Source organism: Anser cygnoides, chromosome 5, assembly GCF_040182565.1.
Source record: "Anser cygnoides isolate HZ-2024a breed goose chromosome 5, Taihu_goose_T2T_genome, whole genome shotgun sequence".
NCBI lineage: Eukaryota > Metazoa > Chordata > Aves > Anseriformes > Anatidae > Anser > Anser cygnoides.
This window is the reverse complement of record NC_089877.1, coordinates 8686149-8713434: the sequence shown is the minus strand read 5'-3', so window position 1 is coordinate 8713434 and position 27286 is coordinate 8686149. Positions and strand designations below refer to the sequence as shown.

Here is a 27286-nt window from a genome sequence, read left to right as displayed (position 1 = left end):
TTTGTGTGGTCCTATGGCCTTCCAGTCCCTGCAGCATCTCAGGTTGCCATCAGCTGTCTGACCACAGCTGAATAAGTGCCCTGACAGCAGCCAGCAAACATCATTACCGCCGTTCAGTAGCACTGGAATTCCTCAAAGAGGTTTCCCATGGAAAGTCCATTGAATCTCAAGGCGATGGTTATTACTCTTCTTCCCAGCATTATAGAATAATCACAACACTCACAAGCCCCTTTCAGAATTTTAAAAGCAACAGTATCAGAAAGGATCTGATTTCTCCTTCAGCAGCAACAAATGAGTTAGACTGTACAAGTACAGTTATATAGACCTAAACTTCCACATGATATGCTGGACTTCTCTCACTATAAAGGATAACTATCCACCCACTGTAGGTATGGAAGTTCAAAACTGGGTATGGAAAAAAAAAACATCCTTTCTAGGATGAGAATGATTGGCTTTAAAAATATTCTGGCTGTTTTAATCAAACAGCCTGCATAAGAAGTCTTCAATGAAACAGCTAATGCTGATGCCAACTGAAATACTGACTGAAAACATAACCCATGTATTTTTATGCATCTTCCCTTTGTATCGGTAGAAACCTAAAGGATGAAATAAATAACAAAAAAGCAGACAAATAATAGACAGAACATGCACAAAACCAGAACAAGTTTCTAAAGAAGCAGAAAGAGCTGAAGCCCAAGATCTCAAAATCTTTTTGATGAAAAGTATTCCACCAGCTTTTTAAACTCTCATCAGTTCAGATGCTCTTCATTTTTTTCCTCCAAAAGAAAATCTGGAGAAGGAAAAATAAAGGCAAAACACACATGGGAAATGCAGCAAGGCGAGTAGATGAATGAAAGTTTAACTGTTTTGCCTTTATGCAAGGAAAACATCAGACCACAGCGCAGGGAGAAGCAAAGGCTGAGACCCTTGAGTTCCTGTGATAAATCTAAAGCTCGCACATTAAAGCTCCCCTTTGTTGAAAACGCTGTTAGACACAACAAAACAGAAATGTTACGTAAGTGCAAGCTCTGCCTCTGACCTTTCACTCTGTAACCGTCAGGCTTCATTAATTTTCACAAGGCCTGACAGCTCTAGCGTTAATACTCACACTTGCTGATCGAGCCACACAGCAGGTTCAGACTGCTACCTTCTCCTCTGAAACTCATGCATTAGGATTTCTTCCATGCTGGCAATGGAAAACCAAGTCTAAGAAACATTAAACACAAAAAACTACGTTACAATAATGCCAAGGTTGAGTCATAAACCCATGAAAGCAAGGAAGTATTGAGTGAATCTTGCCTCAGCACCTGTAACTCGGCTACCCAGTGCCAAGATACTGCAGCCTATACAATCCTCTCTGAGTGACCACAGATGCAGGCACTGCTGTACCTATATGGTCACTTATGAGCCATCTGAGGCTGCAGAATTGGCAGTGCCTAATACCAAGTACTTCTGTTTTCTCCCATCTAGGTAAATGAATTGAATTTGGTACAACACTGGGCCACAACATCACCAAGCACTGCACGAACCCTGAAACAGGGCCATATATACTGCCGAACCTAGTTAGCTACGGGTCTGATTTAACGAAGCTCTGACATCGTAACAATTCCTTGCTTTTATGTATTTATGTCTCAACCATAACATTATTCTAATGTAACTGTTTGTGATTAATATCCTTCTCCTCTAATAGAAAGAAAGTAGCATAACATAAAGGACAGCCTTTTGTTTCACTTCAGCATTGCACAGCTTCTGTAGCATTCTGACATTACACACATTGTTTTTTGATCTCAAAGTCATTTTTGAATTTCATTGGACTTCTGTTATTGATTTTTTTTTTCTTGAAACAGAAGGTTTCTCTAAGGTCTTATCAATTAATACATGACATTTATTTGCTTTGAAAAAGAATCTGAAGGTTTTGTTTAGTCTAAGCCAACAAAAACCATCCTCAGGATTTTGCAGCTCACAGCACTGCCAACTGTAGCTGTAAGAAGTCCCCAAAATTGGCTTTAAAATTATCATAATTGGAACTTAAGCAGCACAGATTTCTCTGTTTATGAGTCCACAGAAAGGGTTTCTTTTCAGGCTTGTATTTATATAACCAAAAAGACGGAGCTTTAAAAAAAAAAAATGTAACTTAAAATCGAAAAAGCTGACAGCTATGAAGTTTCCCTTTAAATTTAGCAAATTCTGAAAACAACACCCTCACTGCAAATCACAATAGCCTTATTTTTCCCTTTCATTTCTAAAAAGGATTCTTGCAGAAATGGTAGTTCCTCCTCCAATTCTGTTTCCTATAAACAAAGCAATACGTAAAGGACTAGCATGACCACTTTGATGCTGCATGCATGCTTTTAGAGAGATCCTTTAAGTGAAGTAGAGTTCACTTGGGACATTACATAAGGTTTTCAGCTAAGAACTTGTTTTTGTCTGGTAGAGTTGAAGGGTATTCCTTTAAACAGGATTACCCCATATTTACACTTACAATAAAATTTGCATCTAATCTCCTATAGTTTTAGGTCTATCCTGTGGGTAGATATACAGAAACGTTATATTTTGTCCAACAGAATTTTACATTTTCTCCTGTGACCATGAACATCAAACATCAATGCATTAAGATGTAACACACCAGGGCCAAAGAGTTTTAGACTGATTTCAGCTCAGTGCTGAAAATGGAAACAAAGCATGCCTTCACAGGGCCAGTAGGACTACGTAGAAATGTTCTTCTTCAACTTGATTAAGAAAAAATTGAAAAGGAATGGTTTTGGTTACTATTGTATTAGGCTAAAATAAGAAATGAACCCTAGCACTATCTAAATCTAATATGAAAAAGCCATCTTTATTTCAAAATTTTCAAAGCATTCTCTATAAATGCATCACAGATCAATTTACATGGTACTCTTGCCAATAAGCAAAACGAAATCACAAGTTCCAATTGGCTTAACTCATATTGGAAAGTGTGAAAGCAAATGCTAGTAAATGCAATTACTGCAAACAAACTCCATTTTCTTCACTCAGGAGGGAATTTCAGGGAACATTTTATTGCCCTCAAATAATATTTCTAAAGGCATCAATACACAATTCTATTTTCTTTTTGGAGTTCCCCCAACACTATATAACCTAATTCTCTATAAGGAAACTCACCAGTTTTTGAAATAATATATTGGTAGTTGATATTACTTTGTGCACGCACATACTGTATCAATTTAAATGATTATTCTCAGTGAATCTTAAGAATGTCAAAACCAGCAGTCACTGTCTGACACAAACAGTTCTGGACCTATTTTCATAACATGCCCTTTGTCTCTGTAATTTACAATTTCAATTAAGTCTTTTATATTTTATATATTTATAAAAAATAAATGAATAAAAGCCATCCAAAAGGAGGTCATCTCGAGAACAATTATATAGAAAGTAATTAAGCTAATCATAATCATCACAGACGATAGCTTGGTATTTTCATGTACATGTATTTTCACACTACAGAAGTCCAGCAAGTGCTAAGGGCACGTTTTACCAGACAAAATAAAATCTTTAAAAAAGACTTGTTATTCTGGGTGGCAATTTTTTACTCCTTACTGAAAAAAACTTGCTGCAAATCAATTAGAATTATGAATGCAGGACCCAGATCTAGACTGCCTCAGATTGTTCTTCTGCCTTACCAACAGGGAGCTTCATGTGAGCAGCAGGACTGAGAAATGGACCTGGACCAAGATATTTCCAATATCTACCTACAGATCTTAAAATAAATACATAAATAAACAAATCAGGCAATTAATTGCCAGAAACATTCTCTTCTTTCCTCTCTGAACACGTTCCCATGAACTGTTTCCTCATTTTTAAAGGAAAGACGCAGAGTCTCTGTGGCTTACAATTGCCAAAGCACAGGCAGACACCTCCCTCTGCCTCACAGCCTGCGAAGCTGAGTCAGTATTTCTGAACAATCCCTTCAAATGCCTCCTTTTTTCTCTATCCCAGAAAGGTGATCAGAACATTTCTTATGAGAAGAAAAATCTCCACTACATAACAGAGAAACTTTTGATACCTAGTTTAATTTTCCTCTGATAATGCAGTATCTTTTACATACCTGTCCTAGTTTCAGTTAGGACAGGGTTAATTTTCCTCCTAGTAGCTGGTAGGGTGCTATGTTTTGGATTAGGATGAGAAGAGCGCTGATAACATGCTGATGTTTTAATTGTTGCAGAGCAGTGCTTACACCAGGCCAAGGACTTTTCGGCTTCTCGCTCTGTCCTGCCAGCGAGCAGGCTGGGGGTGCAGCAGGAGCTGGGAGGGGACAGACCCAGGACAGCTGACCCAAACTGGCCAAAGGGGTATTCCATACCATCTGACGTCATGCTAAACAATATATAGGGGTGGCTGGCTGGGGTGGGGGGGCCGGCTGCTCGGGGATAGGCTGGGCATCGGTCAATGGGTGGTGAGCAATTGCATTGTGCATCACTTGTTTCGTACACATTATTAGTAGTACTATTATTATTATTATTAATTATTAATTATTATTGTTGTTGTTGTTATTATTATTATTTTCCTGTCTTAAAAAACTGTCTTTATCTCAACTCACCGGCTTCACTTTCCTGTTTCTCTCCCCCATCCCAAAGAGGGAGGGGGGAGGGTGAGCGAACGGCTGTGTGGTGTTTAGCTGCCGGCCGGGTTAAACCACAACAATACCTTTTTCATTTTTGTACATGGAACTGAATCTTCCATTCAAAAGTATGATTTTTTGAGTACACTACTGATAAACAGTAAAACATACTGGTGCCCAGACTTACCTGACTACCAAATACTAACGTAACGTGGATAGAGTCCAATAGTGGCAAGGAAGAATTAATAAGCAGGAACAGCAAGAATAATCACAAGTAAAATAAACCATAAGGAAGAAGAAGAAAAATAAGGTAACATGTTTTTAAAATATTATAAAGGTTTTAAAAGCATGGAATGCTGTCTAAAAGCAGGACATCAGCTTTTTAGTAACTCTAAGAATGTAACATTTTCCAATTTTCCAATTTCTAAAGCAATTAGCTGCTTTTGAAACATTACGCTGTGTTCATTTGTTGTGGTTTTACTTGTAAACATTTAGTGTAGGAAGCAAATCTGATATTCAGAATGTTTTTTTAAACATGCTTTCAGATGGTGATGCTGATGTTGGTTGGGAATTGTTTCTTCCTCTTGTAAGTCACAAGAGGAGAAACCTAAAACCTGAACTAAACTCTATTTCTAGAAGCAGACCAGTACACTTCTGACAGCACTATGTACCGCGTTTCAGAATTACCTTCACAGTCCACCCCCGAATCTTTTAGAGGATAAAAAAAGACAAAGTACTGAGAGAATGCAAACAGAAATTACAGTCAACTAAAAATATTCATGCAGATCTCTGTGATCCTCCAGTACTATCTTCTGAATCCCACATTTAAATTTGTTCTTCTACATAAACCTAAACATTCCATTACAGTCTTTCAAGATGAACTTGGATATCAGGGATCTCCTGAGCCCTGTAAGGAAATTCCTTTTAATAATCCAGCCCACAGAGAGGTTTCTTAGCTACTAAAGGAGACAACCAAATCACTCCAGCTGTATCATCTTATTACAATGAACTGAATTTCTCATATTCCGTTTTGTCTTTGTTTTTTTTTTCCCTAGCCATCTACAGTTGCCTGAAGAGAATGCCACATAGCCTCAGACATTTTCCTTGTAGGTTTAAGCACATATACTAAGCCCAAACATTAAAAAATAAGGAAGGAAACTAAGCCTGAAATCAGCTCTAAAGTGAAATTGGAATTCCAATGGAAATCAGAGCCAGCAAGTTCTGAGTTCCAAATCGCACCTCTGGTACTACTTTTTGCCACCTCCTCTCTTCTATCGGCTTTGCAGAATTTCAATTACCAAATTGTTCATGTTACAGCATCCAGGGGCCCCACAATAGAAAGTTCAGACTGAAGACTTTTAAAAATCCAAGGTGCCGCTCTTCAAATTTTAGTGGGCAAACCTATGTGCCAAAATACCTCCTAATCGTCCTTCCAAAGGAGGATAACAAAAGAGATGAATGGAAATAGTGTACAGAATATAAACTCCATTCTGCAATATCAGAGTTCACGTGCTTTATTTGTGCCAGAACTCAGGTAAGCCTTATCTTTCTGTCCTTGCTACTACACATACGTTGGCCCTCTGCCCCAGCTATCTCCGCTCCTTATTAAAATAAGGATAATATTAAGTGCCTAACATATTAAGGTAATTAAGTATTTTTAAAGCAAGCTAAAGGAGTATGTGTGATTCATGGTACTAATATCTGTGCACTTGAATTTACAGTAACATTTTCGTGAGGTGTTGTAAAATCTCTATGATGCAGCATCTGTAGTTTCCCTTTGTGTACAGAAAATACACCAAGGACTGTGGTAGATGAGTAAGTATTCCTCTATCATTAAATGCTATCATTAACTGCTGGGGTATGCAGCATTTGCAATTTTTCATCTACTGTGCTTTCTTCAGAGTAGGGTCTTTCTTGACTTACCCATTTTAGTCATCATTTCTAGACTTAAAAAAAGAAAAAACTGCCATAAAAAGGCAAGGTATGCTGATCCTAACTTCTGCTGAATAACACAGCAAACATAGTTAATCACAGCTGGTCATTAAGACAAAGCACTAACAGAACACCTATTTCAGTCACTTACACAAAGGTAACAATTTATGTCTTATTTATACTCCTTTCTGCTAAGGTTTTGCCCTTTCACCTCAAAGGCAAGCATCATTGTTTTTACAGCTGGCTTCACGGAAGCATTTGTTTATGAATGGCTATATTGCTTCCACTATAACTGTACACGCCATCCTCTCCAGGAATTCAGTCAAATGTCAGACCTCATTTTAGCACATATACCCAGAGCTGTCAGTCATCAAAGCAGCGGCTCTTCCTCCCCTCTGACCCCAGCGCTGCCCCATGGGGACTGCCCAGGTGACGGGCGCAGCACAGCATCCCCTGAGCCATCCTTGCTCAATCCTTCCCCACTTTCAAAGTCTAGCAAATGCCACGGGGCTGTTATTTGCAACCAGGTGACTGCGTGTGGGGAACGGCTTCCCCTACAGCAGACCCTACAGACACCACGGCTGTTCCAGGAATTCCTTCACCAGGGGATATGAAGGGATGTTAGTCTGGGACCTTGGCTCTCAGGAGCATGAGTACAGCCAGCACTGTTACTTAATTCCCAGTGACCTCCAAAGCTTCCAGCAGGGACACAGGAGAGCAGAAGGGATGAACTCCTTCCTCATAACACTCAGGAGAAATCTCTTGCAGAAAAAGGCAGAAAACTTCGTGGTTGCCTTGCAGCTTTTCTGCTCGTCTCTCAGCAGGAAATGCAAATAGTAAACGCCTCTTAAGGAGTGGGGGGATTCAAGGGTAGCACACAAGGGAGGGCAGCTTAGATGAAAGTAAGGAAGCACAGTAACTTTTTAGCATGCGCAGCTCTGTTTTAATCTAAAACTTCATCTTTCTGTTGGTAGTTACACACACACAAAAAAAAATAATAAAGGGCAACACTGAGGAGAAAAGGAGTTATTGTACCCTGGTGCCTGGCTTGTAATATTACAGATTGTGGATCATTAGAAGAGACATGTATAACCCTGGGGCCTTGAAGGTTCACTCATCATAAGTCACAGGAAATTCAGAAGTACAGTGTGTTCCTGAGCTCTCATTTGTTAATTTCATTATCTTGGGAAGAAATGAAGCTCTGGAAAAAACAGGTGAATCTCTACTACTTTACATCCCCGTGCTCTCATTTGTCTTTCTTTTCTCTGGAGCTGCCATCCCTCCCCCAGTTTGAAGTCATTTTGTTCTCTCCTGTGTTGGCTTTGCATCTCCTTGCCCCTCTCCTTGCAGTGCTATCCCCTGTTGTGCTGCTTTGTTCCTTCTCTACTGCAGGCCCGTCAATAGGAAGAGAGGCTTTAGGAGCTGTCGCCTTGCAGCTGGCGAGCAGAACAGAGAAGCAGGGCGGCTCCAGGAAGCGAGGCACCGCAGCGAGCCCCAGCAGCTCAGCGCCCAGCGCGACCCAGCACGCGGCCAGCTTTGGGAGCTGCCCTGCCCTGGGACACGGCAGCACAGCGGTTCCTCCAGCGCTGCACCACGAGGCCGAGAGAAGCGGCTGCCTCTCGGCCTTGTCACCACCCTATGGAGAAAGACTCTCGGAACAAGTACAGCTTTTCACCCTGCCATGCTCAGGGTGACAAACAGGACAAAGAAAACACAAATTCCTCCTCCAACAGAAGTTGAGCTCTGACAGGAGTTCTCGTCCCCTTTTTCTCCCCACCAGTAGTACCACACTGCCCACAAACACAACAGCTGTCCTCTGAAATCAAAATATTCCCTCAATATAACCAGTGCAGGCTTCAAGCACTTCTAACAGGCACGCTGGGAGGTGGGGAGTAGGGGGGAGAAGAGACGGTGTTGCCCAGGTTTTTGCTTCACAGTCCTTTTGTGCCAGGACTTTATCGCTCCGGATACGTAAAATCTATGCAGAATTTGTCAGAGCTCAAAGCCTCAGCTTCACCCACTGGAACAAGAGGGTTAATTAACAAGCTACACAGGCTGCTTATAGCCAGTAAGAAGGAACCATCTATTTTTCTTTAATAAAAAAAGTCAGTAATTCTTGGAACATTTATTAACCCCCTAGTATTGGCAATTACTGTAAGATAAAGGTCTGCCAGTCTTGCATTAACATAAACTGCTGCATGTTGCTTTTCTACTGCATAGTAATGTCCACAATACTGTGAATAAATGCTAACATTTGGGTTTTAAGCTTGATTCAGCCCCTCAATCTAATGTTTTTAGCAGATCTTCACTCTCACAGACTGGCCACAAAAAAAATATCATTTTCTACAAAGCAAAAAAAACCGCAGTAAGGCATTTCACTGAGGTACCGTTTTTGTAGCTCAGTTTAAGGTAATCTCACACACTGAAAACTGAAACTGAAAAGAGGAAGGGGGGTGCGAAGCACAAAACCCAGAGACCATTCCTGCTGTCTGTTAGCTTCTGTAGTCACATACGACATTAAAAAAAGAGTGGTGATTAAAAAAAAAAGAGTCTCTGTAATAGACAGGACACTGCCAACCAGCTTTAAATTGAATTACACAGCCTGCTAATCTTTATGATGAAATAAAATTTCTTTGAACACTACACATTACACTAAAATCTGCAGTGCTTTCTCCCCCTAGCCCCAACCTCTCTGTGCTCGAAACAACTCCTCCACCCCCTGAAACCATTGTTCTTTCTGAGCAGGAATGTGATGCTCTGCTAACCGAAAGACTTCTTATTTTAATTAGATATTGTTAATATGACGTGCGTGATGTGAAAACTTAAGTGACAGGAGTTTTTGCACTTTGCATATTTTGATGCAACAATTAATTTCTGTGACAATAAACTGATGGTGACTGCTTTCCACCGGAATCATTCATTCTCACAGTTGATATGTGTCTGCTGCAGCAAGGCTCGTGGAAGAAGCTGATGACAATGCCCACAAAACTTTCTATTTGGATAGCATTACTTGCTTGATATCTGTTCAGTGCAACAACCATAGATGTGGGGGAAAGAAGGAAGTGAAAGAAAATTATTTTGATTACTTTAAAAATCTGTTTTCATTACGGTCTGCTATTTGAAACCTGATCATTCCCTGCCCTTTTAAGACAACAGCAGACCAGGGAAACAGATCCAAGAAATGACTGAGCAATTATTGTGATTGAAAGTCCTGTTCAAGACTTGTGCAATACTTTCCAATGCTCTCTTGCTCCTCTCCTTCATTGAAAATTACCAAGTGAATACACTAGATTTGAACACATGAAGAACTACTTAATCTAGAACATTATTCTCTTTGAAAGCATATTTAACCTGAGTCATTTTCTAATGGCTGTCAAATAACACTTCAGTATTTGGTTTGGCTGATTGCGTTTAGCAGTACACAACTTGTATAGAGAATTTTACGCTGTATCTCCAGTAAGTAGGTGACTACAATATACGAAAAAAAGCTCAAAGTTTCTTTGCATGCCATTAACAGACAGTAGAAGTAGTTTCTTGTGAAATTTCTTCACAAAAAGTTGCTAGGAGTAACAAGAGTAAAACAAGAAACAAGTGATGAGATATGAATAAATTCACGTGGAGTTTCTGCATAAGCACCAGTGTTATTCAGTGGAAACTTTGTGTGGAAGTAATAGTAATTTATTTTATTTGATCTTTTAAGTTATACGTTAAGGGGTCTGTTGCCCACAAATCACTTAATAAATATCTGACTCAGAGCAGAGGATAAAGAAGGAACTAAAAGAAACGTAGAACAAAAGTAGGAAAAAAAGTAGGGCTCTTGCATTTTTCTCCTTTTCACCATAGATTGCTACATCAGGAAAACATTATTCAGCCTATTACAAAAAAATGCACCTGGCTGTATTTTCCTGTTATTTTATAAATACAATAAAATGCAACATGGAAATTACTTCTGTGTTCCGCTGAGAAGAAAAAAATTAAGATCAGTATTGCTATGCCTAAAAAAGGTATATGCAAACAAAAGCTGAGAACTGATGATTAACTTGTTCACGCCATATGGGAATTTAGAACTAAATACAAATGAGAATTTAACAGTGACATTAAACAGTTCAAGTTAGAGCAAAAGCAAAGGAAATATTTTTAAGAATTCATATTGCAATAAAATCTAAATGAACTCGGAAGAATCCTTATAAAACCTTACCGTAAAGATGGAATGAGATACATATTCCAGAAAACTAAGTAAGAAAAAACAAAACTTGCCTAAGACTCTAAATTCCATCATATAAATGCTTTTTTGTTGCTGTTGTTTTAAAAGAAAATGCATCAACATATTCCATGCTCATAAAATTCTGCATGTATTGCCTATTAGAATTACTAAGCAGGTGGATGTGTTACAACTGTCTGCGCAGGCTTGCTGGTACACCATAAAGTCTCTGTTAGTCTCCAGTTCAGAGCATCTCCGAAGCTGACAGCCGACCTGGTCTGGCCCTACAAATCACAAAGAGCTCCTAAAGGAGCTTTCTTTTCTAGATGTAAAGAGGAATTCAGGTACCAACCTCTTGCTAAAATACACGTAGTCCATTCCAGTGTCTGAAGCCTGAAGTAGCTCCTTGCTGAAATCACTCACAGAAGACATAGCTGTTTTCAAAATTAGACTAACAGACATTACAGAAAGTTGCTTCCCTCTCTCCCAGAACAGCTGTGCAAAACTCATACTTACAGGATTAAAGCTACCTCAGCATTTTCTTTCACTTGCAATGAATGCAATTTTTTTTCCAACTGTTAAAGAGTTTTGTTCATCAAAACGGTATTTTATGTTTAGTCACTTAATTATTCATTCTGGCTAAAACAAGTAGAGCAATATAGAGTTCAAAATATGTTCCAGATGGTAAAAACACAAATCAGAAATAAATCATTTTATAAAAATAGGAAGAAATTTGTTTTTATTGCCATAATTTTCCTTTAAAATATGCATAAGCTTCCTTTTGGATCTAAATTAGATTGGAATACTTTAAGCTAATATCCTCTGAATTTTGAAAAATTTAGAGCTGATTTGTTTTTGTAAAAAAAAAAAAAAAAAGTCTCATGTCAGATGCTAAGATAATTCACATCCGAAATACACTTGTAAGGAGCAGAAGTTCTGAATGACAAACAGTTGGTCACAGTGAAATTGTTTTCAGTGCACAGAATCAAAAGGAACACAGTCACACAAAGTCCTAAATGAAATTTCCCTGGATAGCAGATCAAGGCTTGGTAAGGTGAGGGAACAACTGAGCCTGACAGAGTGAGAAAGAATATATGAAGACTGTGACCCTGAATTTTAAAATGGTGATAAGAAAAGAGCTTGAATTTATCATACTATTTTGTTACAGCTCTTCCCCCTCACCCCCATTAAGTATATTATCTTAAAGAGCTAAGACTATTTTGGCAGGTCCTAGCTGACAATTTTGGATATAATTTCAAGTTTTTACAGGAGCTAAATGAAGAAATGTAAGTGTAGACAAAACCTGTCTGTCCATGCCTCCACACCACATTTCAGAGCGCTTCTTGTCTTGTCATTTTTTCCACGTTACAGCCAACACTTCCAGCCTGAAGCAGCTATTTTCTAGAACTAAACGTTCATACATGAGTAGTAACATGGACTGTAACATCAGTCCTACTAATAGAAAAATAAACTTTAAAAGAACCGACAATACATTTCTGAGGACCACATCCACACATGCTGAAAGTAGCAAGAAAAACACCACATTAAAATAGTATAACCACTCTTTTCTTCTCACTTTAAGTAACATGATAGAGGAGCTACACCACGGGAAAAAAAGCTGAATTTTTATTTTAGTTGTATCAACACTAAACACAAAGATATGTTACAGGTAAATAAGAACTTGTTACTGTCCAAATCCATAGGTAATTGGTCACAAAAGCGTTCACAGAATTCCTCAACTCCTAGGATAACAGGGCAATGATAGCATAGAATCTGAAACATGCATTCAAAACAAAAACAAAACATGAAAGAAAAAATATAATCAGGCTGCCAAATCCTTGAACAACTGAGAAAAAAAATCTAGCCAAATTTTACTCTCACTGCCACAAGTTGTTAACTGGCAGTAATTTCACCTACTGGATTTATCCACTGGCCCTACAGAATTTTGCCTGGTTTGTCCAGTAATACACCTTATATTAGAAATTTTGCATTAAAAACAACAACAAAACAACACAGATCATAAATAAGAGAGAACTACAAGAAAAAGATAATCTGAAGAAAAAAATGTCTTTTTCAGAAAAATGATTAGAATGGATGCAAATTATTCACCCAAGTAAGGATCTGCACAATCAAGCCCCTGCTAACTGAGACCAATAAGCATATCACTCATTAAAGATACATCTACCCGAGTTTAGCTTTGCTTTCTTTTCATTTCAATTCTTCTCAGTTATTCAATCCCTTCCATCACACAGGAAAGGAATTATTATATTAAGACAGAGCTATAATTAGACATTCCTCTATTTCGTTTCCCATATATGACTGAATGAGAATGGCTGAGGAAAATATGAACAATGATAATAATGGTATGTTGAATACATTCGGTAAGAAATACACGGGGCATATAATAATGTCATAGTTCTTCCTCAGCACAAACTGTTGTGTTTACTGCAAGGTCAGTTAAGTTACTATCAGAGATTTTTAATGAAAACAATTATAAATTTAAAATAACTGTGTTTAAAGCATTTAACAGTCACTGAGGTCAAGTGATTACAGCAGTTACAAGACCCAAGGGACGTGTTCACACCAAAACAAAGTGAATAAATTACCTCAGCCAGTGTATGCAATCACTAAGTGACCACAGAGGTTACTCAATGTATAAGCCTAGATGACTTTCATGCAAAACCAATAATGAAAATTTACCAGGCAAAGGGAAAAAAAAAACATAAGAACTAGTAAAAAGTTGCATGATGGGCTGAAAGCTAGGAAGAACAGGAGGGAGGACATGAAAGCACGTTCTGTGATTCAGTTGCAAAGAGGAGGAAGAAGAATGAATGTTAATGAAGTAGATGGACAAGACGCTGAACATTTTGCTCAGGTGAAATACACAAAGACTTGCAAAGTTATGCAAGACCCACAACTGTAAAGTCACAGGGTTGATGGAATTGCTCTCAATCCTATGCAACTCTGACATACGTAACAGCCAGTGAAATAAAATTGAGACAGGAGTTAAGAATCATCACCCTTTAAATTTTCCCTTGGCTTTCTCCTGTTAAGAAAATTATGGAACCGTCATTGTGTTTTTGTTATCCCATTATATAATCCTAGTGGAGAGATAAGCCCCTGTTGTTTCACCACAAAGTAGGTAAACTAAGCTGTAAAATGAAGTCTAGCTTTAATTTTGCTTCATTCCCTAAAGGTAGAAGTGATAGAAATGCCTTGTCTTCATTACGGCTTTACAACAGGTTTGCCAGGGAAAAAAAACAAGCATGCAAAAGATATGAAACCCCTTTCTGTAAGGACAACCTTGTATTTGATGGGAGTTCTCAGTGCATTGTTTTGGAATAAGGTTCCTACCAAATACGATGAAGAAAGATGCTTTCCACTGTATGGCAGCAGAAAAAGGAATCCTCCTCGTCCCTGCCTGCCACTGGTAAGTACTTTTTATACTATTACATTACTATATTACTATTCACAACCTTGAAGGTATTAATTTTCACAATATGCACAGCAAATAGTAATATGTGATTACTCCCAGCTTACAGACAGGAGCCTGAAATAAAGTGACAAGAGGACGTGCACGAATTCATAGTGTTTTGATTCCAGATGAGGAGAGGGCAGCACCGGAGCAAATATTCACCATTATGACATGACTCCACAGGGGAATCAATTTGCAGCCTCACTTCATACTAGAAACCTAATAACCAGTATTGTTTTATATATGAAGATGCAAGAGTAGACTCTGTGCATGTAAAAAAAAAAAAACAACAAAACAAAACAGACACACACCACAATGAAATACCAGAAGAGATTTTCTCTGTGCCTGAAATATGAAAGCCTGAGGCCGAAGCCAGCAGGCTCTCTCACAGCTACCAGCCAGTTTCAGTGACACAGACTGCCAAGGAATGCAAAACCTGCTTTCTCAGATAAATACCACACTGACTTCTGCAAGAACTATATATATGTTAAGAAAGCCCCATGATAAATTATCGAGGCTGGAACAAAACCTATTTAAAGGGTTATAATCCTTCTGTTGCAAATGTTAAACCAAGGATGTATGATAAAATAGCGTCATCATGAAATACCTGTTAAACACAAGGGGAATGCCAAGTGGCTACTGATACTGTAAGGGTCCCTGTGAAAGACTAAGAACATAACAGCAGCTTACTTGCTTTGGCTTTCAGCAGTAAGTATCGAGTTAACATTTTCCAACAGAAAGCAAGGGACATGGGCTCTGAGTGTATCAAAATACTTGTGTAATGACCTGAAGTCCGAAGACAAACTTTGGTAGGGGCAGACTTCATAAGTCTATACTCTCCAGAAAGCAATTCCTTTCCTGGAGCTGACTGATACAAAACCCATCTGTGGCAACTGAACCTCACTGCAGAGCAGTGCTGCCCTGCCCACCTTCTCTACAAGGGCTGGAACTCAGTGGAGACCACACTGCCCGACCCCAGGGAAGTTGTGCAGCCTCCCACAGTCCTTACATTGCTTGCTCCTTCTCTTCCTCTTTCACAGTACTTGAACATTTACAGGTCACCCCAAAGAATGCATAAAAAGGAAAATGATTCCTATTGTGTCTTCCCTCAACCTATGTACATATCCACCTATTTCCCATACCACTTCTTTTTTCCTAGCCTTGTGATTACATGCGAGAGAAAGAATAGTATTGAGGCCATAAAATCTGGTACTGCTTTCTAGAAATAAGATCAGTAAAATGGAATTACAGTAATACAGCAGTACCTGAGAGCCCCAGTCCTGCATGCACAGCCATAAAAAGATGGAAAAGCATTCTTTAAAATTAGGCTAGAGAAATCAGAGGAGGCCATAAGAAAAACAGAAAGAACAGTGTGGAGAAAATGCAAAGGTAGGTGAAAAAGACTACGAAAACTCTTTTATTTAAAAATTGCTTTTGTAAATCTTTAATGTTCTTTACTTATCTCTTGAAGGGTCAGCCAACAAACTCCAATGGAATAAAATTATGCTATTAAAGACACATAGAGATGCAGCCATCATACAGCATGCAAAAAAGACTGCAGTGACTGAGGTAAAGCACGATGACAAAGCCATGCTTTCAGAGGTTTTTATGTAATGCTCTACTTTCATTCTAATATTTTGGGAAGATCAGCTGCTTGAGTCACTTTCACCTCTGAGTATTTCTAGCACAAGTGGTGACATGGCAGTACCCAGCCAGCCTACCAGCAGCATTTGTAATAGGAGCATCATGCACACACTTCATGAGTTCCCTTCCTTCATTTTGGTCTTCTGCCGTTGCAATCTAACTGCCCTCATCTGCAGCAGCACACCAGCAAGACACTGCTGTCAAACACAGCAGAATACAAAATGCATTCAACCTAAGAGTTGTTGAGTATCTGCGTTCAAAATTAAAACCAGAACTCTAACTCAAAGGGCTAATCATGTTGCCACCACAGCAAAATTCTCTTCTTTCAAATAGGATTTTGATTTTGTCATCCTATGCTGTGGGGAAAAGGACTTTCACCATTTCTGAATATGTTGTAGCTTTCAGCTGTGCTTTAAAGTATGATAAACCTGAAATGCAGCAGGCAATAGCTTTGGATGTGGACATTAAAGCCCACGGCATCAACTAATGGGACACGGAATGCATTCACATTAGGTGTCACCAGGCCCTTAGCGCACACAGAAGGTTACACAGTTGTTGTTTGGGAATGACAGAATCTTTTCCCCAAAGACAATGCACAAATACACTGAAGTTTCTAAAATTGTCTTAATTAACAGAATCATACTGAAAGTAGAAAGAGCACATCACATGAAGACAAGTGAAGCAAAGGTAGGGGGGATTTTCAAGTGCTCTAATTCAATTAGGAAGCAGTGACTGACACTTGGACAGGAGAGGTTAATTGGGGTCACCAAAACGCAGTAATTCCTTACCTAACCAGTCATTAAACTTCTTAACCTCTGAGGGCAGTCCCAGTTCGGTGAAATCGCCCGTGTGGAGAAGGATGTCCCCATAAGGCATCTGGATGCCATCTGTTCTGGAGTGTGTGTCTGAGACGCAGACAAATCGCGTGTGGCCCGCTGGTTTTGGAGTGTCATATGGGATAGGGTCGACCCTAAAGCAGACACAAAGATCTCGTAACAGTTACAAGATTAAAACCCTCCGATCTCTTATTTCAAGTATCAACGCTAATCAATCTATACATCAGTGTGCACACACACACATACACACCCATTTACACGCAGCATGCTGAAAGAATGACTTTGGTAACAAGGCCAAAAATCCAGAAAGGATCACAATGCTTCTCAAATACTTACCTGGTTAAGGACGGAAGATTAAAAACCACACAGGTACAACTACTTTTCTGATGTTAAAATAAAGCACTGGGAAAAAAATGGGGGGGAGGAATACTTTGAATTCACATAGATTTTTCCCCAACGTCTGCCTTATAACTGAACAGGTGCATGGACCATTAAATTACAAATCTTGCAGGTGGGCCAGCAACAGGCTCTCACCTGAGCTGAGCTTAGCATAGAATTTTCTTCAAGGGCATGGGCACTCCTACTGATTCCAGCAGGAGTATTTGTTTACACTCACTGAGGATGAAGCCTTTGATGAAGCCTGTCAGTTACGGAATTGAGCCTAGTGACAACTTCTTGCTCTCACAGAAAATCCTGAGCTCATCTTTCAAAAATCTATAAAGCCACAAGCTGATGTGCTAGAGCACTAAGCAAACATTTTTTTTTCTACAGTCAATGATGTTAAAAATTTAGTTCAAGTGGCTATTTGCAAGTTACACGTTTGTTAATGTGATCTCATAAGCTACCTATGATTCAGCATAGCAGTTTGGTTTTGAGGGTTTCTTTGTTTGTTTTAATTTAAGCAGAACAGAGAAAAAAATATATTATTTTTAAGAGACAAGTGTTTTATGTATATTTAGTTGTTAGAAGTTCTAATTTGTATCATAATAACTTAAAATGTAAAAGGCAACCCATTGCTTACTTTGGAACAACAACTGTCTGCTAATATCTGCAATCATCGCAGCAGCACAAACAAACCAAGTATTTTAAAGCACCCAAAATAATGGTATTCCAGGACTTACTGGGACAAACTGACACAACAGTAATCATTCAAGAATTGGTGCCTGAAAGTAAAAAGAAAATCAAACAAGACTTTGTTTTGCTCTCCACAATGGCTGGGAAGAAAAACAAGAAAATTCAGACTTCAGATGTGTTCCTTTATTTGACGAACATTATTTACTAGATTTAGTATGCTAAGTTAGTATTTACTATCTGCCGAACTGTGTGATAACTTCCACTAATGTCTTTAACTTCAGCTCCCTGCATTAGTAAGACTGCATTTTTCTAGGTACCTTAACAGTTCAAATTAAAGTGTATTTCCCATAGATGTACCACATTTGGTTGCCATGGACCACTGAGCTTATTTGTAAAATTCATGCTCTACAAAATTATGTTTATTTTAATACAGTCTTTATATTAAAAATAAAACGTCACTGTAGGCCGGGCAGGGTGGAAAGGTTCAGTTTGGTAGGTAACTTTTTCTTTTTCAGTACCGCACATCCTTTTCTCCCCAAAGCACCATGTACGATTACTTGAGCCACACAACTGGTTACCACTACAGAGACCCAGTGTAAAATCTGAACTCCAGCAATCAGTGAAATCTTCTTTTCTATAACGGTTAGATATTAATAAGGTTGTTACCATAGCGAAAAGCTCACTTATCCATTGCAATTATACTAGCAAGATGGGCAGAAATTTAATTGTCAGCCATAGCATTCTTGTATTTGGTGTCTTCCTCCCACTTACTGAAGGTAACTTGAAGCATTTTAGAAATATGTCACACAGTAAACGTGGGTTCTACAAATCGATATTTCTACGCTACCAAGCATGTTTTCTCCAGACAACACAAAATATGAACACCAACTTTCATTACCACCATATACCTTACTCAGATTGTCTCTGCATGAGCTATGATCAGTGTTGCCTGCCTCTGGGGAGTCCAGTTTGCTCGTACACAGCAGCTCTGCTTTTGCTATTCTCTGCAGTTTATTCTGAAATAAACCCTCTTTTGCTTTAGACAATCTGTACTAGACTATAACACCAAAATTTGGTTTAGGATTTTTCTATTCATGCAACAACTTACAGGAGATTCTATAATCAAAACTCATTAAGTTCCTGACCCCTCTCTTTCTCTTCTTTACATACTCTATGATGTTGCCAAGTAACCTTTTTTCTACATCTTAGCTTAATTTCTTCTCTTATTCAGTAGTGCTTGCCCACTACGTATTTGAAAGTGAGATACTGACTGTTATTGTGTTCAGCCCATCAATTTATCTTACTCAAAACAGTTCTTCAATAGAAACTTAATAAAAGTGGTGTTATTACCAGTCCTAAAGGCCCAAGTTTCCTTTTCATCCACAGCTACAGTATGAGAAACACTAATGCAGGATTTGCCTTTATCACTGCATCATGAGAGGACTGGCCTCTGAATTTAAGAGATCACCTACCGCAGTAGGCAAAGCGTTGCGCTTTCACAGCTTTTGGCAGCACACAGCTCACTAGCAGGCCCCTGCCTCGGTTGTGAGCATCATCTATTCCTTCAGTTGTCTGCTCACCTCATGACCCAGCAACTGGGGGTTATAGGTTGGCATTTCTAAAAGCCCTGTAACAGTTACACACCTGACCCTCACAGCAACCCAACAGGAAATAATTATTTCAGCCCTGCCCAACACCAGTCTCTACTGAATCTACCAGTCTCTACTCGGGTAGCACATCCCTAAGAAGTCCAGCAGATTCTCCCCCATTGCTCCTACCACCATACATCCAGCTAACTGACAACTCCTTCACTAACAACACTTTTTTTTTTTTTAAATGGCAGACTGAAACACTTTACAGATTATTCTATCATTGCATTTGGAAAAGCATGCCTATAGAAAGATGTAGTGAAAGTTACTTCAGTGTAATTTAAAACATTAATACAACAACCAGGGAACGGAAAATAAATGAACAAAACAGTCAGAAGCATTAATATGAAGGAGGAGGTTTTGCCTTAAAGTTAGTAAACAAATCTGGGCAACCAACATCCTTTACAGGTAGTTGATAATAACTACTCATCTACCCTAAGGTACATTGCACCTTAGAAAATAATGTTTTTAGGTGTTTTTTCAAACGTTTACATACGACCCAAAACAAAGCCCCTACAGCAGCTGCGTGATGACTGCTTTTTAAGATCGTGACAGTCATTGAAGATGTCACATTTAACGCATGTATAAGGACTTAAGAATGAGAAGGGACAATGGGATCTTCATATACTTCTATAAGGACTTTGCTTATCATATAATGACTTGGCTTTACCGAACTGCATTTGCAATCAGTTGTCCTCATGTAGGATGAGAGTCCCTCAGACAAAACCCTCAGCTTTACAGTTCCTCACACACATCTGCAATTGAACCAAGCGACAGTATAGACCAGACTCCGATTTGGCTTACTTATCAGCTATCACTAAACAGTACCTTCCTCCAAAACCACGGTTACCATGGCACTTCCAAGACCCCGGGGCCTTGAAAGTAAGAGAGCTCAGTGCTGCCCTGCGGCCTACCGGCTACGTGCCAGCAGCCTGCCTGTGGTGCTGCCTGGGCTGCTGCTACCTGCTTCTGCTCCCCACTGCCACTAATACTTGGAGTTTTAGGCCGTGCTCCTCCATCACACAGCTCATTTTGTCATGCCTTTATGTTTTAAAAGCGGGTACTGATAGGAAATTAAATAATTAAACACCAACCGTTAACACTGAAGTTATCAAGGAGATTTTGACAGCGAGGTAGGAGGGCTGAATTCAGAAACACACACAGGAGGAAAACACTGGGCCTTTCACATGCATGAAGGCAAAGGTCATGATTTAGGATGTCAAGCTATGGAACAAATACATTAGCTGTGCATTTCAGCTCAACCATTCGCTAGTTACCCATAATGATGTCTTATAAATCAGCAGCATTAGCAAGTACATCAGAGACAGCAAAGGCAGTACAGCCCTCCAGGAGACATAGCTGCAGGGAAAATTACACTGGAATTCTGTTTTCAAAGAAAACTTAGAGAAGACACTAGCACCATTTTTCTCAGAGAAATAAAAGTTTTGATTCCAAGGCATAATTCTGCATGGGTGACTTCGAAAGCTGAAAATACCGGGCTCTGGTTTGGTTAGCCAGCCCTTGGAAGGCCTGTGCTCGGAGAGCAGAACACACAACACAGCCTTTTCGCCTTCCTGCTCTCTTGGTGTTTGAGATATGCAGGCCCCAAATCCCCTCCCATAGAACAATTCCCGAGAAACCAATTCATCCATGAAAACGAAATAAAAATCTTAAGCATTAAGCCAGGAATAATTTCTAGTTCCTAAAGTGGAATAAATCATTCAGATGAATGTAGCACCTATGCTGGATAAAACATTTACAGATGCACAAAAATCCTCCTCCGCAGAACCGTCCGACTCAAACCAGCAGTATTACCGCTTACAGCCCTCTCCTTTTAACCTGGCACTACTGGCTTTGCCACAGGTGAACAAGTCAGAGGTCACTGCAAAGGACCACATTATTTTACTCTTTCCCAGGCTCAGCAAACAGAAAAATAGTCCTATGACATAAGCGCCTATGTCCTTCCCAGATTTTGTCACACTTATGCTGGTTTTTCATCCGTTAATGATTTCTCCACGTGTTATATCTGTGACTGAATTTATGGGTTTGGTTTTTATTTGTAAATTAGCATTTATTATAGATCAACTTAAGCACCAACTTCCTGTTTGTAGACCATATAAAATCTGTACGTGTTACTGCACTTACTCTAATGGGTTTAGGGTCATTTGGAGACACACCATCTAGCAACTATTCTACGTTAAAAATACATCTGTATTATCAGTTTTTAAAAAATCATCTACTCATCCTTACTATGCATAGCCATGGTTTGCTTTATTTACAGTATAGATTCCTCTTGCAAAATCTTCATACCCTCCCTGCTACTCCTATTTTCAAAATTTGTAAACCAAATACTTTTTCAAAGAGCCAGTTAGCTCAGTATATTTATTTTTGGATTTTAATCCAAATATTTCCTGCAAAAACACTTACAAAAAACTTGGTTTTAAGTGCTGTTAGATCCCCCTCCTCAGATGCTGTAACAAAAGATGGTTTTGTTGAAATTGGAAAACAAAAGAAACAGACCCTCTACATCTACAGCTTTTTCTTTCTTTGAATTCATTCCTCTGTCTCTATGCATACTAACTCTGGTATGTGAATTTTGGAGGAATAGAAAGGAAATTTCTGTGAAAAACCCTTGTTACTCTACTTACATCACTGTCACTGTAGCCAAATCCCATCTTTGTTATATTGCGATATTTGTTATTGCTCTTGGAGTGAGTCCCAAGTCCTGGAACTGAGTGATCATGTGAGACCTGTGGCTTAATTATTTTTGTCAAAATACATCAGTCAGTCTCCTCATTGAAGAAAAATGCATGAAATCAATCTGTATGCCCCACAGAGGTTCAAGAAATGTAATGAAAATAAAAGATGTGCAATTGTTCTTCTTTAAAAATCAAAATCTTGAGGCTATTACGCCAACTTATAGAATGACTTCTAATGTTACAGACCATCAGAACTATATCAAGATTAAATTGTGTATCTATATTTTGAAATAAAAACTCAATATATGAATCTAGAATCTTCAGCTCAAAACTTGAACATAAACCTTAAAATGTAGTGTCATCCAGTTTAGTTGACCAGGCTGATATGAATAGGGACATGTTACTGAAGATTTGATAACCCTGTCTGATTAAAAACAGAAACTGCAGCATTAAGTGCAGAATGAACACAATGCCCTTATTCCTCATTAAAACTTAACTCAAAATCTTTAAGCTGCTTCATTCAATGGATCAAGCTTTCTGTGCCCGTACTCTCCCCCACAGCCTGTCCACCGCTACCCTGTTGACTCTGCCTTGCCCCCTTCTCCTTTCAGCACTCTGAAGCCATGCACTGGGCATGATTCCCCAGTTTTATTTTGTAAGGCAGCTTGGAAGATTGAGGCATTTTCTTATCCCTTCCAGTTAGCACCCTGCCTGTGCCCAGCATTACAACTCCCCTGCACACACACACGCACACACTGAAGTTGCAGGATGCCAGCAGCCATGTCATACCCATGTCCCAGGGGTTTTGTCCTGCTGACCCTCTCCTGGTCCAGTTGGGCTCTGGTTTGTGAGTCCAACAGACCTCTCTTGTGGTAGTGTGAAAACCACAATTTCCAGCCCTCAGTCCAAGTCTTGGAACGCGTAAAGAATCTGCAGTCCTGAAAATTTACTCTAGAAAGTGAAGAATTATGTCATTTTTAACTTAAATTTCAAAATTCCAAACAGAACAGGCCTCATACAAATATTTTAAGTTGTAGTGACTATTTAATAATGCTTTGGCAAATGGATAAACTTCTCAATATTTTTAACTGATCTCCTGACTTTGAAAGGTGAACGACAAAAACTGTGATGAAGGGAAAGGCAGTTTATCTCACTGCGCTGGGACCTATCTAGTTGTATCCTCCATCGAAAGGAAAGGTGGGTAGTCTGCAGCTTCTTGCAGTATAAATTCAGTGCGTCATACAAATATCCTGACATCTCCGGCCTGAAAACTATATATACATATGTAGAGCTGATTTTGCGATACAACACATGCAGAATGACACAAAGCTAAATACTCGTTTCCTCTCAGTAAACACAATGAATGCCAAAATACAGTATTACATTAGCTGACCGCTGTCAGACGTTAGTTGTTTAAATTATATATTATATTCATGCATTTGTTGACTTGACTCCATCTTCTAGTATAGTAAAACACCAAGAAAACATCTGGTTTCTCCTCTGACTAAAAAGAAAGGGATGCAAATACCTTTCAATCTTCTCATTGCCAGGTCTTATTTGTACAGGCACACATATCTAAGAGCAGAATACCTCAAATGAGTTTAAAAAAAGAAAAAAAACACCTTTTCTGGAAACCTCCATGTACATATGTCACCCATCAAAACCTTAAGAGAGGTTCTGGAAATTGTAAAACAGCGGGCTGATATTTCTTTCAGAGATGCCATTAATTGTGCCTCGGTGCAACGTGGAAAAAAAAATTACATTTCCAAACCCACACGAGGATTCAATGTACCACTCAGCAGCTTACTGCTAATGTTTCCAACAATTATAGCTGCAGGTAAATGATGGATCTTTTTATTACAGGTTTTGGAGCTGTTTTCCTTCCAGCGAGATTTATGAGATTAAACAGAAAAGACCTGTATTACCCACTGCCATAATTTGGGCAAACTTAAGAAAACCCTCTGCATAAGGAAGTTACAGCCTGATATAACCCATAACTAATTAAGAGTCTAAAATCAGTTAATCCCAGATTCTGGTCAGTAATAAAACCAGGAGCTAAAATCCAGATTTTCAGGTGCAAATAGTCACCAAGCCTTTTTTCTAAAGTACCTATGGTATTAATGGGAATTCAGAAACTGAATTATTTAAGCACTTTTGAAAGTCCTGTTTATCATCTCTTTGCAAACAAAATTTCTTCAGTCAATGAAATACTTTTAAAAATTTGAACATAAGTGGCTTTCTAAAGGTTACAAAAGCAAAACAGAACTCAAATTGATATCAAAACCAGTATCAGCATCACTCTAAGGCCCAGGCAGAAATTTCTACTTTAAATAAAACAGTAAAATGCTATTTTTATGCAAGTACGGTTTCAAGTCATTAAGAAGCACTTTTCCCACATTCCTTTCATGTTGGGGGACGGCTATAAATTATACCCTCCCTTCACCTTGAAAGAACTCAATTGATGATAAAACTGCACCTACTAGGAAGATATACCAAGAAGCTTCGAACACGGAAGACAATTTTTTTTCCCTACTATAAGCTCTACAAGCACTGACTCATTACATACTCAAAGTATAATCTGGAATCCCAAACCCCCAAAAGATGTGAATTTAGATCCCATTTTGAAGGACAATGAGATCTGAAAGATTCACATTTTTATATGTCATCAAGAATGACGCTAAATTAATGTGTGGTGCCCCACCAATTATTTTAACTGCATGAGTCATAAAACAGGGTGGACTTATCTCCAGGTAAGTCCAGAGACGGCTTCAGCCCTTGATGCAACCATAAGTCAGTTTTTCAAATTGCAATGCAAAAAAAAAAATATATCTCCAGGATAGAGTAAATTTAATTGGTTTTGGTCTAACTTGACACATTGAAAATGCCTTTTTTTTTTTTTTCAAAATCACAATGATTTTCATCAGAGGGACAGATGTAGAGAACTACCAAGATCATTTACTTTTACAAGGTTCTGACAAAAAAGACTGGTGTAAGAAGAATTACTGCAGAAGAAATACTGAAGCATATACTCAGGTTTTGATGACCATTCACATTCAGAATGAAATCTGGAATGTCCCAAAATGCAGAGAACTCACAAGCATAACTCAGTACTTTTTCTTGGAGATGATAAATTCAGCGATAAAGAATAACTCCTATGTAATAATGCAACTGGACTTGAAGGCACACAAAACTTCAAGGAGAACTGATCACCTTGTAGAATTAGCCACCTAACCTGAAGCCTGTCTTCGTGTTCCAGAAATTAATACTCCATGCTTAGACAGGATAGAGCCTAGAGTGTTTGCAAAAAAACCACTTCAGGCTGGTTTTGATTTATGTATTTATTTTCCAATATGTATTTGGTCTGAAATATAGCAGCTACCAGAAATTTCGCCGACATTTAGCTCAGGAAATAAAAGATCCTTCTTTAATCCACACGTTAAGCATACTACGCAAGTAAGAAACTTCAAGCCTTCTCAATCATTTTGCTTTCTGACCTGAAGGCAGCACCCTCTCCAGGGATGAGATGCAATTCAACCTCCATGCCAGCAAAGCACTAGCCCTCTCCTAAATGGAGTGCTGATCACGAGAATCTCTCTGCTACTCTGCCTTACACAATTATATGATGCCCACTGGGGCAACAGAGCCCAGTCCAAAGAACCTGTTCAAAGGAAAGACAATTCATGCTGGGCAAACGCCACCAGTTCCTATTTTAAAATTACTAAAGGTATATGGTGCCATCAACATGCCTATGAAATTGTCACTGATGTTAGTACATCTGTGAACTAACAGAGCAGAATGAATAACTCAAATAAGAACTTTCTTAGTCTTCCTGCAGCATGAGATAGTATATTAAGGAGGTACACTGGCAAACTCTATTATCTATAAAATCCATTTGTGGATCTGAACCAGCACAAAAATCCCATCTCCACCAGGATGTATATTCTCTCTCCTGTACCTAGGCTTGAAAAAACTTTTTAAAGATTTTAGTAATAAAATGCTTCCATTTAAATCTGGGCATCTAATACTGTATTCCTATTAAGTAAACCCTTCAGAATGCTGTCCTGAAAGGCTTTTTTCCACTGATATTCATGAACTAATTCAACCCTTGTCAAAGATTTCAGCCTTTAGCTCCCTCTTAAGTTTTAAGGATTCTTCTGCAGCGAAGATGATACACTATGGACAGCAATTTAGCTCTCCTTCTAAAGTCGTAAATTTTCATAATAGGAATAGAGAGAGGAGATTATTAACTAACTTCTACCGACATCTACAGAGCCTCAAAATACAAGTTCCCATTCAGCATCCTGGTTGCCAAAAAGCTCCACACAATAAAATGGTTGACTGAAATTACATAAGCTTTCATGTTATATAGTCAAACAGCTGACCTAATATTATTCCTATACTGCTACCAAATCCATTGCCATAAATTCTGACACCGGTCATCTTAGTCTCAACTGGAATTCTAGATTTAGACTGAATCAGTCCCAGGGTGTATAGAAAAACTCTTATTTACTTCCTTTACTTTTTTTTTTTTCCAGCTAGGAAGAAAATGCCAGAACTAAGTTCTGTCCCCAAGCACGCTCTCAGAACTTCACAGTAAGTTTGTTGGAGACACAGAAACATGCAAGAAGACTTTGGGCACCAAATTCTACTGGATATATTTTGGCACTTCTATCTTTAACTTTCTAGGACAATTGTCTAATTGTCTTCATTACAGCTAACATCATCACCCTAAAATACATGTCTAACTTGAAACATAGTCGCAGGCAGAATTGGATTCAATCAAGAAAAGACTGCAGTTCCTGGGTGACTGCGATGGAGAGGGCTGTAGCATGCCGTGCTGCAGATACTGAAAGCAAGTTCTTTTCTTTGCAAAAAGATTGTGCCAAATACATTCCCAGCTAAAAAAGATTATACCAGATAACTTTCTCTCTCTCTCTCCAGGATTAAACAACTTATGACAAGGAAACCGCAGGTCAAATAGTATACGTTCCACAATATTTCAAGATACAAACATTAGTGTGAGGGAGAAAAGGCTAGGTAGATAAAAGTTATAGCAGAGGGGGAGAGAAATAAAACCTCATGTCTGCACTAGCAGAACACTGAATGAATGCAGCTTCAGCTGAAGATATTCCTTAGAACAGCACAATTCATTCTGACTCTTTTGCCTTTCTTTTTCTTT

At 38.8% G+C, this 27286-nt stretch overlaps 1 protein-coding gene across 12 annotated transcripts in view; it reads right to left on the bottom strand.

The window, feature by feature from the left end:
• MPPED2 (metallophosphoesterase domain containing 2) overlaps positions 1–27286 on the bottom strand; it is a 202244-nt gene that overhangs the window by 52413 nt on the left and 122545 nt on the right. For all 12 annotated transcript variants that reach the window (XM_066998203.1, XM_066998202.1, XM_066998205.1 and 9 more), the window contains one exon: positions 16638–16819. In XM_066998203.1, coding sequence (XP_066854304.1) covers positions 16638–16819 — 182 coding nt within the window. The remainder of the gene's footprint in view (positions 1–16637; positions 16820–27286) is intronic.